The following is a 14,920-nucleotide window of genomic DNA, read 5'->3' as shown; positions in this document are numbered from 1 at the left end:
AAGGCAGAAAGAGAAGAATTTAGAAAATTAGTTTGTAAGGAGGTCTTGGTCCTCGAAACCAAGTAGTATAGTTTTCTTCCCCTCCCCTGTGCTCCTAACAGTATGTACACAGTTATGTTTCTCCATTCTAAATCAGATGTTAGCTTACCAAATCTACCAAGGCCAACATCAATATCATTGATCATCAAACAACTCATTTTTCCCTATATCAGGAAAGCAATACTACAGAATGTCAACAGATTAAACAATTGCAATAACATTGCTCAATTCAGAATGTCATCACCACCACTTGGTAAATATGAATTAGGATTTTGGCCTGTTTGTTTAACCATTAGAAAATCAATTCTAGCACTATCCATGGAAAAACACAAGTTCCAATGCAATTTCTCCCTTAGCTTTTTCTAATCTAACTTTACTCCAATTCTAGCACTGGAGTAAATATATCATCACCAAAACTAGTCTTGTTGTTATGAGGCAGCAAGCTAAAAATTAATAGGAAGTATGGTATTCACCCAGAGCACAGGGTCTACATATTAAATCTGTCCATACTTGAGTGAGATAACTCTGAGTGATTCTGTGCATGAAAGTAAATTAAATATTAAGTTGAATTTAGGAAATAAAGTAATTACTTTATCAGGAAGGAGGACTCATGCTTAGTTAAGCAGTACATACAAAAAATCTTTTTTTTACCGTGAATCGAAGAGGGTCAAAAATTTAACTTTTATAAAATTTAAAGATAAGACTGATTAAAATTAAAATTTCAAAACTAAAACTAAGTTTCATAGAAAATGATAACAGATTTTATTCTTATTATTTTTGCGGGTTCACTAAGGATACAACATCGTTATAAAATTTTATTGAAAGTTAGTGCATTGCTAACATTCTATATTACACTTTTTTATAATAAAAAATGACTTTTAAATCTTTAGTTATTATTATTATTAGATGAGACTGGATTGATGGGAAATATAAAGTTGTAAGGTTACCTGTCATGATATATTCTGGAGCTGCATAGCCGTGTGTAATTTTAGATTCAAAAATCTATTCAACACAAAAGAAATAAATATATAAGTGTTTGTGATTGGAAGACAATATTGATAGCAACACAGGCCCAACTACCTCTAATCTTGGCACTTTCTAAATATTTGCGTTTTTCCAATTACAACCTTCCGGATTTTTATTTTTTTTTAAGTTTTGATTTTCTTACAACTATAATATTGTGTTTTTTTCTTGCTTTTTCCCGTCAAATGATTTACCAATTTTTTTAACGAAATGATTTAACAATTTTAAAAAGTATAAAATAGAAGTAATATGACCACATATTATTTGCTACAGTGACAAGGATTGGGGAAATATTAAAAAGGCAACATCCAAGGAGGAACAATTGTAAACTTTAGTTGTTAATTAATGAAATTTAGTTCAATACTCATGCTAATTTTATCTTTTTATAATGAGTGCGGGTTTATATATTTATTTAATTTTAATTTATTTATATAACAGCAAATTATAATAGCAAATAAGTATTCAAAGACATTAAAGCCTATTTTAATAATTTTATACTCAAAATCAATTATAACTCAAAATATCCAAATATTACTTTCTTAAAAAAAATATCAAAGTGTTATGACTAAGTGTATCAAAACATGCTCTATACATATTAGTGCAATATACACAAATCAGAACAAGGAAACTGGGTAACTGGCATCTATGAAGAGAGAAGCATAGAGCAAGCAACATGAGACAAAAATAACTTACTTGCAAAAGAAACATTTCTCTGGGCATTATTGAGTCTCCAGGAGAATGAGCAACTCCCAATTTAATGACTTCCAAAAACTAGCATGAATAAGATAGACGTTAGTGAATGTCTGCCCATTCTGATCTATGCTCCCGCAGGAACCTAAGGAGAATGGGAGGGGGCACATTCTGGACAAGAGAAATGACACCTTTGGAAAGAAGAAATAGAGAAAATAGGAAATCAATGGTAACTTTTTTAATTTTAAATTAAATAACATAAAAATAACTAAGAAAATTATATAATATTTTTATTTTATTCATATCATTCAATTTTTTTTTAAAAAAAACTAATTACTTAAAATAATCAAACAATTTCCTCTACTTCTTTTCGCTCTGAACCGTGCATCCAATCCTAAACAGTAAAATAATCTAATTTCGTGTAGCTATGTAAATTGGACTATTTTCTTTTATGTATATCCATTAATTATTAGTGTGTATCATTTATATTTATTTATTTTTAACTTATTTGTTACCATTAAACACGTGGATGTATTGACATATAATTATTTTAATTTAATGAATGGTTTTAAAATGAAGTCTTATTTATACTATCCCTATCCCTTAAATACTTAAAAAAACAATTATCCCTTAGCTTATAGGGGAATAATTACCTCAAGAAGAGCATTTCCCGGATTAGCTTCTCTTAGTTTATTCTACAGTCCAAACACTATTTGTCATGCCAAACAAACAAGATCAAGAGAAGCTACGACAATCAAGACAAATATAAATAGCAGCTTCTATATACCTGACCTTCAGCTGTCAAATAGAAATCATCTATAGATACTGTTGCAGACCAATCTGTTTCATACATAATCAAGAAAATTGTTGTTATATCGAAAGAATATGGAAGAAAAAAAAATCTGAAAACAAGCTCACAAATTACAAGCAGGTTGTTTCTCTTTATAGAACTAAAACATGATTGACAAATAAAATGAAAACTCTCTAAAATTTATCAGAGAGAGTGGCTTTTAAAAATAAAAATAAATAACACTATGCCAGAGAGAGTGACAAGTATGTAGTATAATTTCTCATCATCTCCAATTGCCATAGACAAACCTAATTGATCAAAGTGGGACACATGTGCCAGCCTAAGTTATTATACTATTACCTATTTCAAGAGTATATTCATTAGACATCAAAATGGAAGTTATAGTCCCCTTGAGCTAGCAGAATTATTTTTCCCTGATATTTCTCTTTGATCTTTCTAATTTGTCAAATCTAAATGTATTAAGGACTTACGGAGATCAAGAACTCTCTCTATATCAAGCTACCCATGCTACAACTCCATCAGTATTTCCATGTCAGGCATTAAGATTAATGAAATTGATTTCGAGCTGGAAATTCATGTTTCTCATAGCTCAATATTAAAGAATCTTTTGCAAGAAATTCAGTTGCCTGTGAGCCGTCGTATCTTGATCCAGAAGATGCTGCTTTTCGTTCTCCCAAATATCTCACAAAACTCCTAAAAAAAAAAAGCACATCAAAAGAGAAGGAAAAATAAATGAGGAACCAAAATAATCGCTTTTCTTCCACCTAAAAAGATAATTAAAAGCACAATTATTTAGATATTGCACACAAATTTGACAAGTCACATCGATAACGCCAATCTTAGAAAATCAAAATGTGAATTTGAACATACCAAATTCCCCTTTCATCTACGGCAAAAACCATTGGGTTACAGTCAAATATCCCAAACAAATAATACCTGAAAACATGTAATACAATGATCCACCAGTTCCATAAATATCAGTAAATTATCCGTGAAAAGGCCATGGGAAATTAAAAATGGTTAGCCAGAGTGAATGCTAACCCACATCACGGAGCACAACGTTTTGGGTCAAAGGAGAAGGACCAACATCATCAACAAAATATATCATAGAATTATGACTTGTATAATATCAACGAATACAGTAGGTCACAAGTAAAAGATACAGACTTAATAAAATACTTATTTAAATGCAATGGGTCAAGATAAACATATGAAATCTTTTGTGCACCATGAAAACCGTACTAAACCCTAGATTAGAGAAGAAATGCAGAGATGAGAGAGAGACGAACTAGGGATAGGGAGAGAGTTATTTGCAACTTTATTATTTTCTGTTAACAAAATAAAAAAAAACAAAAAAAAATGTGTGAACCAATAAACCTTAGATTACGGATTAAAGAGGAATTGTAGAGATGAGAGAAACGAACCAACGAGAGAGAAATTGGGCGAGCTAGCGAAAGAGAACTCCAGTCACTGAGCTCAAGCTAGTCTGTACTATAGAAGCTCTAGCCACGGCCTCCGCAGTCACTTTCCCCGTCGTGCCGCGGATGAGAGGGCTGAGGTGATGCGAGGGAGAGGCATGCTCCATGTGGACAGCGGCGCCGGCACATGCCCGCCAGGTTTTGGGGTTGACGCGGTTGGGCTGCAGCGGAGACATGAGGGGGGATTGAAGTATAGAGAAGAGATTGAGATATGAGAGAATTAATGCGAAAATGGGACTTTAATGTTGGGAATGCGAACGAAGACGGGTTTTAAGTAAAACCTGTCGTAATTTCATTTCACAAAAGCACAGGATCACCACCAACATATATTCTAAGGAGGTTTTTAATAACCGCCTTAGAATGTCAGTCGTAAAAAGTTTTTGTCATTTCATTAATTACAAATTTGCCACTGTAATACTTTCTAAGCCGGTTCTCATAGAACCGCCTTAGAATCAGGGTCGTAAAACATCACTTTTGTAGTAGTGGTCATAGATTCTTCATGGTAAAGTTTGACTTAAGCGCATATTAAGAGAAGGTGATGGTGGGTGGTCCCTGGATGATGTTTGATCACTACCTCGCAATAAAGGAGTGAGTGCTGGATTTTGTCTCCACGGAGATGGTTATAGACAAGACTCTTGTCTGGATCAACTTTCTAAGCTTGGGCATGGAGTATTATGATGAAAGCGTCTTATTAGCAACGACAGTGGGGAGACCTATACGGATTGACTTGATGACATTGAATGCATCCCGTGGCAAATTCGCACGAGTGCGTGTTGAGATTGAACTCAATAAACCTATTGTTGGAAAATTTTGGTTTAGGGACCACTGGTTTAAGATTGAATATGAAGATTTGCACCTCTTTTGCGCATCTTGTGGAAAGTACAATCATATGGTGCAAGAGTGTACTGAGAAGTAGCAAGTGGTTGGCCATGATGGAGGTTGACAAACTTAGTCAGGTGAAGCGGATGTTGGTGGCGACGGAAAGGAACCTGAGGAAACCAACCCTAAAGCCTTAATTGTTGTTAGTGAGATAGGCAGAGATTGGCTGCATGGTGAGTGGCTAACTGATAACAAAAATAAACGAGGAGCGAGAAACGTGGGGTTTGATGGTCATAGAAATAAAGGTAATCATGGAGGGAATAAAGGCAGTCATGAGGCACATAACAAATATATTGTTTTGGGGAAGGGAATGACTATGGGAGCATTAATGGGGATTTATCTGTTACGGAAAAAGGAAAATCTTCAGAGGTAGCCAAATCTGGAAAAAATATTGGCCAAAATGAGGCGGGACCTAGCTTATAGAAGTGGGAAAAGAAAAAGAAAAAGATGGTTGAGGAAGATAAGTATGTTGCTTTGAAGGCAAGGCTATCCATTATGCCTACTTCAAAGGCGTCAAAACCCAGTTAGCCAAAGATAATGGTTTTTAAGGATGACAAGAAAGTGGAGTTAATGAAGGAGAATTTGAGAGGAGATTGTCTTCGTGGTGATGGTGACAAGATGGGAAGTGTAAGGAAGAACACTGTCGCGTCGGGTAATAGGGAGGACATGGTTAACACATATGAAGAGCCTCCAGACCCGGGTGATCACAAGTATGCGTTGGTACCTAGGGCTATCCGAGATATGGAAACTAATGTAAATGTGGGAGGCCAACCTGAGATGGTGGAAGAAACAATGGAGGTTTGCACAATCATTTTGGATGACCAGTAACGTCTAAGAGTGGAGACTAGGATCTTTCTTTATCAATTGTTATCCATGTTAGTTTTTAAAGATAGTAATAATCTAGCTTGGAATGTGAGGGGGTCACATGTAGGAGGAACCAAATTCATATGAAGGAGGTTATGATTAAATGGAAGCCAGACTTCTTTGAAGTTCACACTCAATTTGTCAAGACCTCAACATTTTGGAGAATGAGTATTTATGAGCCTGTTTATATCCAAGAAGCCAGGGGGAAATTGGGGGGCATATGGGTTTTAAGGAGGAATGACTCACCATACTCCTTTACAACCTATGATGTTCATCCACAATGTATTTCAGTTCTCATTGAGTTCAGAAGACAATCTTGGCTATGTTTAGGAGTTTATGCTAGTCCTAGAGCAGGTATAAGAGGGTGGATCTTTGGAACAATTTAAGGGATATCTGCAGTTTTTCGAACAAGCCTTGGATGTTGATTGGCGATTTCAATGACACCATGCTCCCCTCAGAGCAACGTGGGAGTGAGTTTGATCAGAACCGTGCTACCATATTTGCGCAGAATATTGATGATTGTCGACTCTTGTGTTTGGACCATGTAGGTGCATGCTCACTTTACCTGTCACAGGAAAGTTGGTGGTCTAAACGCGATTCATAAGAAGCTAGACAGGGTTATGTGTGATAATAATTGGAGGATGAATTTTCCAGAAGCTGTTATTGAAGTTCTTCAAAGGGCTCACTCAAACCACCATTCGCTATTGTTGAGATGTAGGGGAGATAGACTGTTCAAGTTCATTGATGCCTGGTGCACACATGAGGACTACAAGCATGTGGTTAGTAATGCATGGAATAGGTATGTTGTTGATATCCTGACCTCGTTAGATAGCATGAAGAAGGACTCCATTATCTTTAATAAGGAAGTATTTGGAAGTATTTTCCGTCGCAAAAAGGAGCTGCAGTTTAGAATTACAGGTCTGGAGAAGTATCTGAAGACTGTAGATTCGGTGCGGGATTGGATTCTGTTTCATATATACTTTTTTAACAACATAAGTTAATTTTTCATATAGTTTTTTTATTTAATTTTATAAATATTTTGAATAAAACCAAAAATATTTGTAAGTCGTTCGTACATAAGACGCGTTAAACGTCAGTACTTAATAATAATAATAATATAGTATAAGAAACTCAACTGGGGAAGTGCATAAAAAAATTAAAGTATAAATACAAGAAAAATGAACTAAGAAAGTGTGTACTTATGGGCTAATTAGCAAGATCGTTGGAACAAAAAGCCAAATTGACTGGTACTTTCTCGTTAATTTCTTCAATTTTCATTGTTTCGTTAAATACTAGTGGCATGTCCGTCAAAAGTCAAAAGCCACATATTGATGAAATTGTGTTGTTAGAATAATTAATTAATTACTTGCAGAGCAAATCTCCTCCACAATTTTTCTTTTTTTCTCTACCCAGGAGACTTCCTTTCAACTCAGATACTCTTTGATTCTCTTCAGGAAAACATCAACTAATTAAAATCTAATTTTGTCTTTGATACTCTTTGTCCGCGGAATTCACCACCCCCACCTTCTCAATTTGTTTGCTTTCTGCTTTCTTACCTCTTTTTTCTCAGATTTCATTTGGTTGATCCTTTCTTCAATTCTTCTTCTGGTTTTGTAGTTGTTTTTTTATCTGACTTGTGTTTCTAAAATCCATGAACCGTATGTGATTTCCAGTGTCTTTTTCTTTTTCCAGATTCCAGAAGAGAAAAAAGAAAAAAAATCCTTTTGTTTGTGTGAGACTGTAAGGATCAATTGGTTGAGTTCGCCATTTCTTGTGGCAGTTTTGTTTGAGTTTTTTGAGTTTGGAGGTTGTGTTTGGTGTTGGTGGATTACGTATTTGATTTTCATCCCTTTTTCTTCCATTAGTTGGGACTTGTTCTGGCTACTTTGTATTTCAGGGTTCAAACTTTAAGGTTTAAATCCACTTATTGTTCCTTTGAGGACCAAAAAGCATATTCTTCATTCTTACAAGCTACAACTTTTTTAACCTTTTCTTGTTTAAAGGTAAGCTTTTGCAACCATGAGTTCTTTGTTGAAACCATCAATCCTTTCTTTCTATGTATATCTACACATGACTGTGCAATGATTTTTATTTTTGTTTTGGAAATGAAGCAGTTCTGTGTGGATTTCTTCTTGCTCTTTACATTCTTTGCTGAGATGGAAGAAAATAAATCTGTGATTTCCACCTGTGAGCAAGATCAACATGTGGTTGCTGCTGCTCAGCACATTTTGAAGGCACTAGCAGCAAGTAAGACTGTATCTGAAGACTTGAGAAAAACCCTATTGGATCTTGAGACACAATTGTCTTCAATTTCCATAGTCAATGAGAGAAAACGAACAGGAATCAAGCAATTTGAGAGGCAGCTTAAGTGTGTTGAAGACAAGGTAATGAAATGGGAGACAAACCCTTCTTCCAATGAGTCTTGTGAGTATTTGAAAGTTGTTGGTGAAATCCAAACACTGATCCAGAGTTTGGAAAACTTTTCTGTGAATGAAAAGGGGAAGCCTAAGGAACTTCTAAGGAGGGCCAATGAAATTCTGCAGGTTGCTATGCCAAGCCTTGAGAAAGAACTAGTCCACATTCTTGTCCAACATAAGCAATACTTTGAGCCTGAATACATGTCTTTCCATTCTAATAGAATGGATATTGTTTATGATGAATCGTTTCGTTTGGTCGAGGAAGAACAAATCAACGAGGCCTCCCGAAGTAGTAGCGGTGCTAGCCGCCAATCTGAGGCCAGCACTATTGATTTGGTGAATCCAACAGTGCTTCAACATCTCAAGAGCATTGCTAGTTTCATGTTTGGTTCAAAATACCATCAGGAGTTCTGTCAGGTCTTTGTTACATCGAGGAGGGATGCTTTAGCTGAGTATCTTGTCATTCTTGAGATGGAAAAGTTAAGAATTGAGGATGTGATAAAACTGGAGTGGCATTGCTTGAACAACGAGATAAAGAAATGGATTCGAGCCATGAAGATCATTGTTCGGGTGTACCTCGTCAGTGAGAAACGATTGTGTGAGCAAATCCTTGGTGATTTTGGATCCTTTTATCAATGCTGCTTTTCTGAAATTTCTCAGAGTTTCATGCTGCATCTCTTGAATTTTGGTGAGGCCGTGGCAATGGGAACACACACACCAGAAAAAATTTTTCGGTTACTTGACATGTATGAGGTTTTGGAGCATCTTGCTGTGGATGTAGATATTTTGTTCTTTGAAGAAGTTGGTTCTTTTGTTAGGGGAGAGTTTCACAAGCTTCGAAGGAGCTTTGGTGAATCTGTTAAGTCTACATTTGTAGCATTCAGAAATGCTATTGCATCCAACCACTCAAAGACACCTTTTCCTCAAGGGGGTGTTCACCATGTTACCAAATATGTCATGAATTACATCATGACACTAGGTGAATATGGTGACACCCTTAATCTCCTTCTTGTTGATGAAAGTTCAATTGATCCTGCAGGCAACAACAACAACAAACCTGACTTACCATGTCTCTCATTGTGTCCAACGGCTTGTCAATTTCGCTCAATCACCGCAACTCTAGAATCCAACTTGAGCAACAAGTCCAAGTTATACAAAGACAAGGCCTTGCAACATGTTTTCATGATGAACAACATTCATTACATGGTGCAAAAAGTTAAGTGTTCTGGCCTAAGTCATTTCTTTGGCGATCGCTGGCTTCGCCAGCACACTGCGATGTACCAGCGCGATGCACGGTGTTATGAGATGGTCTCTTGGGGATCATTGCTATCCATGCTCAAGGAAGATAGTGTGTCAAATTGTGTCTCACGGAGAACTCTTGAGAAAAAGTGCAAAGAGTTCTGCACTGCTTTTGGTGAAGTTTACAGGGTTCAGACAGAGTGGTTCATCTCAGATCTTCTACTTCGCGAGGATCTACAAATTTCAGTGTCTCAGAAAGTTGTTCCTGCATACCGCACATACACTGGGAAAAACTCATATAACATTGCTGAGAAGTATATCAAGTACAGTGTAGATGATCTACAAAGTTATATTTTGGACCTTTTTCAAGGGTCACCAAAATCTTTGCACAAGTGAAAGGGTCTTGAATTCTTGAGTTTCATTCTTTACTTAGATCATTGTATATATTGCTTGTAATTTGGCATAGTGACACCATGGTCTTAGTTTATTAGCTTAGGGAGACTGTTATGTACTTGTTCTCCTTTGTCATCAAGTTAATAAATGAATATGATCTTACATGTTGTTCATTTGAATGAAAATGGTGAATTTTATCTTTTCTTTATGTTAGTGCCATTTGATTCTGCTTTATTTTCATTATTAGTGATTGGTGTTAATAATGTGTAGCTGGCATCTGATTTATGAGGCATTTCTATAACAAATGGCAACAGAGGTTTTAAACACGAAAATGAAGGAAATTAGGATCTTTTCAATATCAGATTTGATGTAGAGAGTTGAAGATTGAAAGATATCTTGAAATATTTCAAAACAAGATAAACACATCAAGCATCTTCATATGAATTTTTTTTTTCTATTCATTCCCGGCAATTAATTTTTCCCATATTTAGCTTATTATATCTTATGTGACTCGAAAATTATCACAACCTATTTATAAACTATCCATTTATAATTTATTAAAATTCAATCATAACCTATAATGTCTCCCTCAAAAACAATAATAATAACCTATAATGTCACTACATTAATATGTTTAGTAAAGGAGATTTTGGCCGAAAAGAGTGGAGGAAGATTATGTGGTAGAAAGATGCTTTTTTACTAGCTTGGTTAATGAGAAAAATAATTAACGAAGTCTAACAAGTTACTATATGTTCAAGATATACTTTTCTAACTGCATAATATTTTATTTTTCAATTTTTAAGATAGGATTTAGTAAATAAGTTGATTTTCTATATTTTAAGAGTAAGGCAATTTTAATGGATTAGCCTAGTCGATAAGTGGTTCCTATCTTTAAGGAGCAAGTTAGTTTTAATATTTTGTTTTGCTAATATCTTGTTATCTAATTAGTTTATCTTTTGCTATTTATTATATCGCTGCTGAGAACAATTTGAATTAGAATAGAATAATTTTATTTCCTCTGCATACGTATTGTCTCTCTTCTCTCCTCTGTTTTATCATTTTCTCCACAAAACCAACAATTGGTATCGAGAGCCTTATTCTTACGGGACCTCTACCATGGAAGGTGAAGCAAGTTTTTCCCACATAACTCTTCCAATCTTTGATGGAGAGAATTATGATCTTTGGGAAGTGAAAATGCAATCCTACATGGAGTCTTTGGATTTATGGGATGCTGTGGAAGAAGATTATGAAATATATCCGCTGCCTGAAAATCCCACCATGGCCCAAATTAAAAATCACAAGGAAAGAAAGATGAAGAAGGCAAAGGCGAGGTCATGTTTGTTCACTGGTGTTTCACAAATGATATTCATCAAAATCATGACTTTTAAATCACCCAAAGCAATTTGGGATTATTTGAAAGAGGAATACGCTGGAGATGATAGAATACGAAGCATGCAAGTGCTGAATTTAAGGAGGGAATTTGAGCTTCAAAGGATGGAAGAGTCAGATACAATCAAAGAATACTCAAACAAATTGTTGGGTATTGCCAACAAGATAAAGTTGTTGGGAAGTAATTTTACTGATTCGAGAATTGTAGAGAAAATTTTGGTAACGGTGCCGGAGAGGTATGAAGCATCTATAGCTTCATTGGACAACACAAAGGATCTGTCGAAAATCACATTGGCAGAAGTGCTACATGCCCTGGAAGCTCAAGAGCAGCGAAGGTTGATGAGGCAAGATCGTGTTGTCGAAGGTGCTTTGCCCGCCAAACATCATGAAGTTGATGAAAGCAAAAAGGATTTTTTCAAGAAGAATGAACCAGCAAGCAGCGAAAATAGTGCAAACAACCAAAACAAAGATAAGGATAAAAAGAAAAATTATCCACCTTGTCATCATTGTGGCAAAAAAGGTCATGCACCTTTCAGATGTTGGAGGAGACCAGATGCAAAATGTAACAAGTGCAACCAGATAGGACATGAAGCAGTGATCTGCCCCAACAAAAATCACCATGATGAGGGAGCTCAGATTGCTAATCAAGAAGAGGAGGACCAACTGTTTGTGGCCACATGCTTCTTGAGTAGTGAATTAGTGAAAGTTGGTTGATTGATAGTGGTTGTACGAACCACATGACATATGATAAGACTCTATTCAAAGATTTGAAGCCAACTAGTGTCTCAAAGGTTAGAATTGGGAATGGTGGCTATATTACAGTAAAAGGAAAAGGAACTGTTACAATTTCAACGTGTTCAGGTACCAAATTAATATCAGATGTTCTTTATGTACCTAACATTGACCAAAAATTGCTAAGTGTAGGTCACTTGATTAAAAAGGGATTTAAAGTGTCCTTTGAACATCAACATTGCTTTATCTATGACAATTTTGGCCGGGAAGTTACACCCATGGAACTCTAGTACAAGAGACTTGATCATTGCCATCTTGAAAGAATGCTAAACATGAAAAAAAAGGAAATATGCAAAAGAAAATTTGAAAAAGTTTCAAATGGAAGAATGCAAGTCTGTTAGCACACCAATGAATCAAAAGGAGAAGTTTAGCAAGGAAGAAGGTGTTGATAACATTGATGAAGGATATTGTGGGAGCTTGATTGGATGTCTAATGTATCTTACTTCAACAAGGTCAAACATTCTATTTTCTAAAAAGAACAAAACTGGAATTTTTGTTGACAATCAAGTAGCCATTGCTATTGCAAACAATCGCGTGTGTCATGGGAAGATTAAACATTTCAACATCCAAGTTTATTATTTGATAAAGATGCAACAAAGTGGAGAAGTGAACTTAATTTACTGCAAGTCTAAATATCAATTGGCTGACATGTTTATAAAGTCACTACCTATCAACAAACTTAAACTCAAAGAATTGGAGTTTGCAGTTCCAAAAGCAAGGAGGAGTGTTGAAGATATACTTTTGTAACTGCATAATATTTTATTTTTCAGTTTTTAAGATAAGATTTAGTAAATAAGTTGATTTCCTATATTTTAGGAGTAAGGCAGTTTTAATGGATTAGCCTAGTCAATAAGTGGTTCCCTTTAAGGAGCAAATTAGTTTTAATATTCTGTTTTGCTAATATCTTGTTATCTAATTAGTATATCTTTTGCTATTTATTGTATCACTGCTGAGAACAATTTGAATTAGAATAAAATAATTCTATTTCCTCTGCATACGTATTGTCTCTCTTCTCTCCTCTGTTTCTATAATTTCCTCCACAAAACCAACACTATATATTATTTTTATAAAGTTACTATATTTTGCGAAGTTAGCATTTTTTTTAATTCTTTACTAAGGTGCAACTTTCTATAACTTCAGCTTACCATATTGTAAAAACAAAAGCATATCATCCCATATTTAAAACCTTCACACCCCATCATCATATTCTCCATCACATAAATAAAAATTATCATGAACAAAATTTAATTGTTACATAAAAAAATAGTTGCCGTGAATTACAAAAGTTCGTCATAAACGTGTTACGTGTCCCTCTTTAGGCCGGTCACTTTAAAGTCAAGGTCTCCATATATGTTAGTCAAAGAAAATGCAACCTAGAAATTACTATATTGGAGTATACCAACGCGTATACATAGTATAAAATTTTACTTGACAAAACTTAGTTGCACTGAGCCATAAGCAGATTTTTCTCTCACCTAATCTATACTAATTTAATAATATTAATTGTATTATTGTTATTGTTATTATTATATATTACATAGACATGCGTAATGGATGAGGCTAAAGCTATGTCAAAATTATAACTTTTTGACAAATGTCAATTATTTGAGCAATTTCTTTTCTTGCCCCTTGAACCTATTATTTGATCGTATTTGATACCTATAGGTTGGTTTTGTATTGTATATATCCAATAATTGCTACCCGTATTGTGCACGTGTACTATTTCGTTTGTTTCACATATTATTTGATTATTTCCAAAAATATTATTTCTGAAAATATAGTATGAGAGTGTTATTATCTGATTTTTTTTAAAAAAAATGCATGGTATACCTACAAATAATTAATTTACTATCTCATAATAAATGTGAGAATAAATTTTTGCAACTCTATATTTCCAAAAATAAATAAATAATCCGTTACACTAATCTTATCTTTTATATATACATTTATTGCAATCGTGTTAAATGTTTGGTGCAAATTACATTAGTAAGAAATGTACTACCTCAAATTTACATGAGGTGGTATAATTAGATATTAAACAAATCAGATAAGATAATTAATTGCATAAAATAAAAATTACATAAATATATACGGATATTTAAATATAAATATGATAGTTCATTTGTCTAAATGGTTTTTCTAACGTGTGCAATCTTCCACACAATAAGATTAATTGATAAGTTAATTTTACCTTATTTAGATTAAAATATTTATTATTAATGATTCTTTCAAACTAAGTGTTATATTTTCCTTATTTAGATTAATAAATTTACTTTCAATCCAAATAATAAATATCTCTCTCATTTATAAAATAGATTCATTTTCAATAATATTCTTCCCTCCAAAAAATAATATCTCTTTCTAAAAAAATCAAAATAATATTCAAGCACCATAATTATGTTTTTCAGTTTTTCATTTCCTATAATGTTTTTCATCTCTTCCTAAAGTTATAGATTAAGTTTTTGGAGATATGTCTTGAAATTATATTACCTTTCTTAATTATAAATTTTATATTTTTTTTTTAAATATAAAACTCCATTTTGAATCACTGATAAATAATTATTCATTATTTGTAGTTACCAAAATCCAGGGCTGGGACATGTCATGATGGATATGACTAAGGTGGGTTCTTGGACTTCACACATCGGCTAGAGAATGACCTTTGTTAAGAGGACAAGAGAGAGGGACCTACAAAACAAAGGACTTTAACGCTCAAGTAAGTATGTGAGTTAGGAGAATATGAGAGAATAAGTATATGAGTAGGTGTGAAGGTGTTCCTCTCAAGTGAGTACGAATGGACGTGTGAGTTGCTGTTGAGAACGTGTGTCGAGAGAGTAGAGGGAACCTCATACTTATAGTGTGGAGAGGGAGTTGCGGGTCCTTATTGATAAGGGTTGTTACAGTGA

General features: G+C 34.4%; 1 protein-coding gene across 2 annotated transcripts; it reads left to right on the top strand.

The window, feature by feature from the left end:
• The first annotated feature begins 6,981 nt into the window (after positions 1-6,981).
• LOC100803510 (exocyst complex component EXO70E2) lies at positions 6,982-10,008 on the top strand. 2 transcript variants are annotated; one of them, XM_003528178.5, is made up of 2 exons: positions 6,982-7,787; positions 7,899-10,008. In XM_003528178.5, exon 2 carries the CDS (start codon positions 7,941-7,943, stop codon positions 9,834-9,836), a length of 1,896 nt encoding a protein of 631 aa, XP_003528226.1. In that variant the 5' UTR covers positions 6,982-7,787; positions 7,899-7,940; the 3' UTR covers positions 9,837-10,008. The 2 variants fall into 2 exon arrangements, with proteins under 2 accessions (XP_003528226.1, XP_040872563.1); XM_041016629.1 differs by having other exon boundaries at positions 6,997-7,787; positions 7,896-10,008.
• Positions 10,009-14,920: the final 4,912 nt, after the last annotated feature.

Source organism: Glycine max, chromosome 6 (genome assembly GCF_000004515.6).
Source record: "Glycine max cultivar Williams 82 chromosome 6, Glycine_max_v4.0, whole genome shotgun sequence".
In the NCBI taxonomy this organism is placed as follows: Eukaryota; Viridiplantae; Streptophyta; class Magnoliopsida; order Fabales; family Fabaceae; genus Glycine; species Glycine max.
This window is presented reverse-complemented; position numbering and strand designations above follow the sequence as displayed.

Excerpts from the sequence above, each read along its gene's own strand:
- LOC100803510 (XM_003528178.5), top strand. The coding sequence starts at position 7,941 with ATGGAAGAAAATAAATCTGTGATTTCCACCTGTGAGCAAGATCAACAT.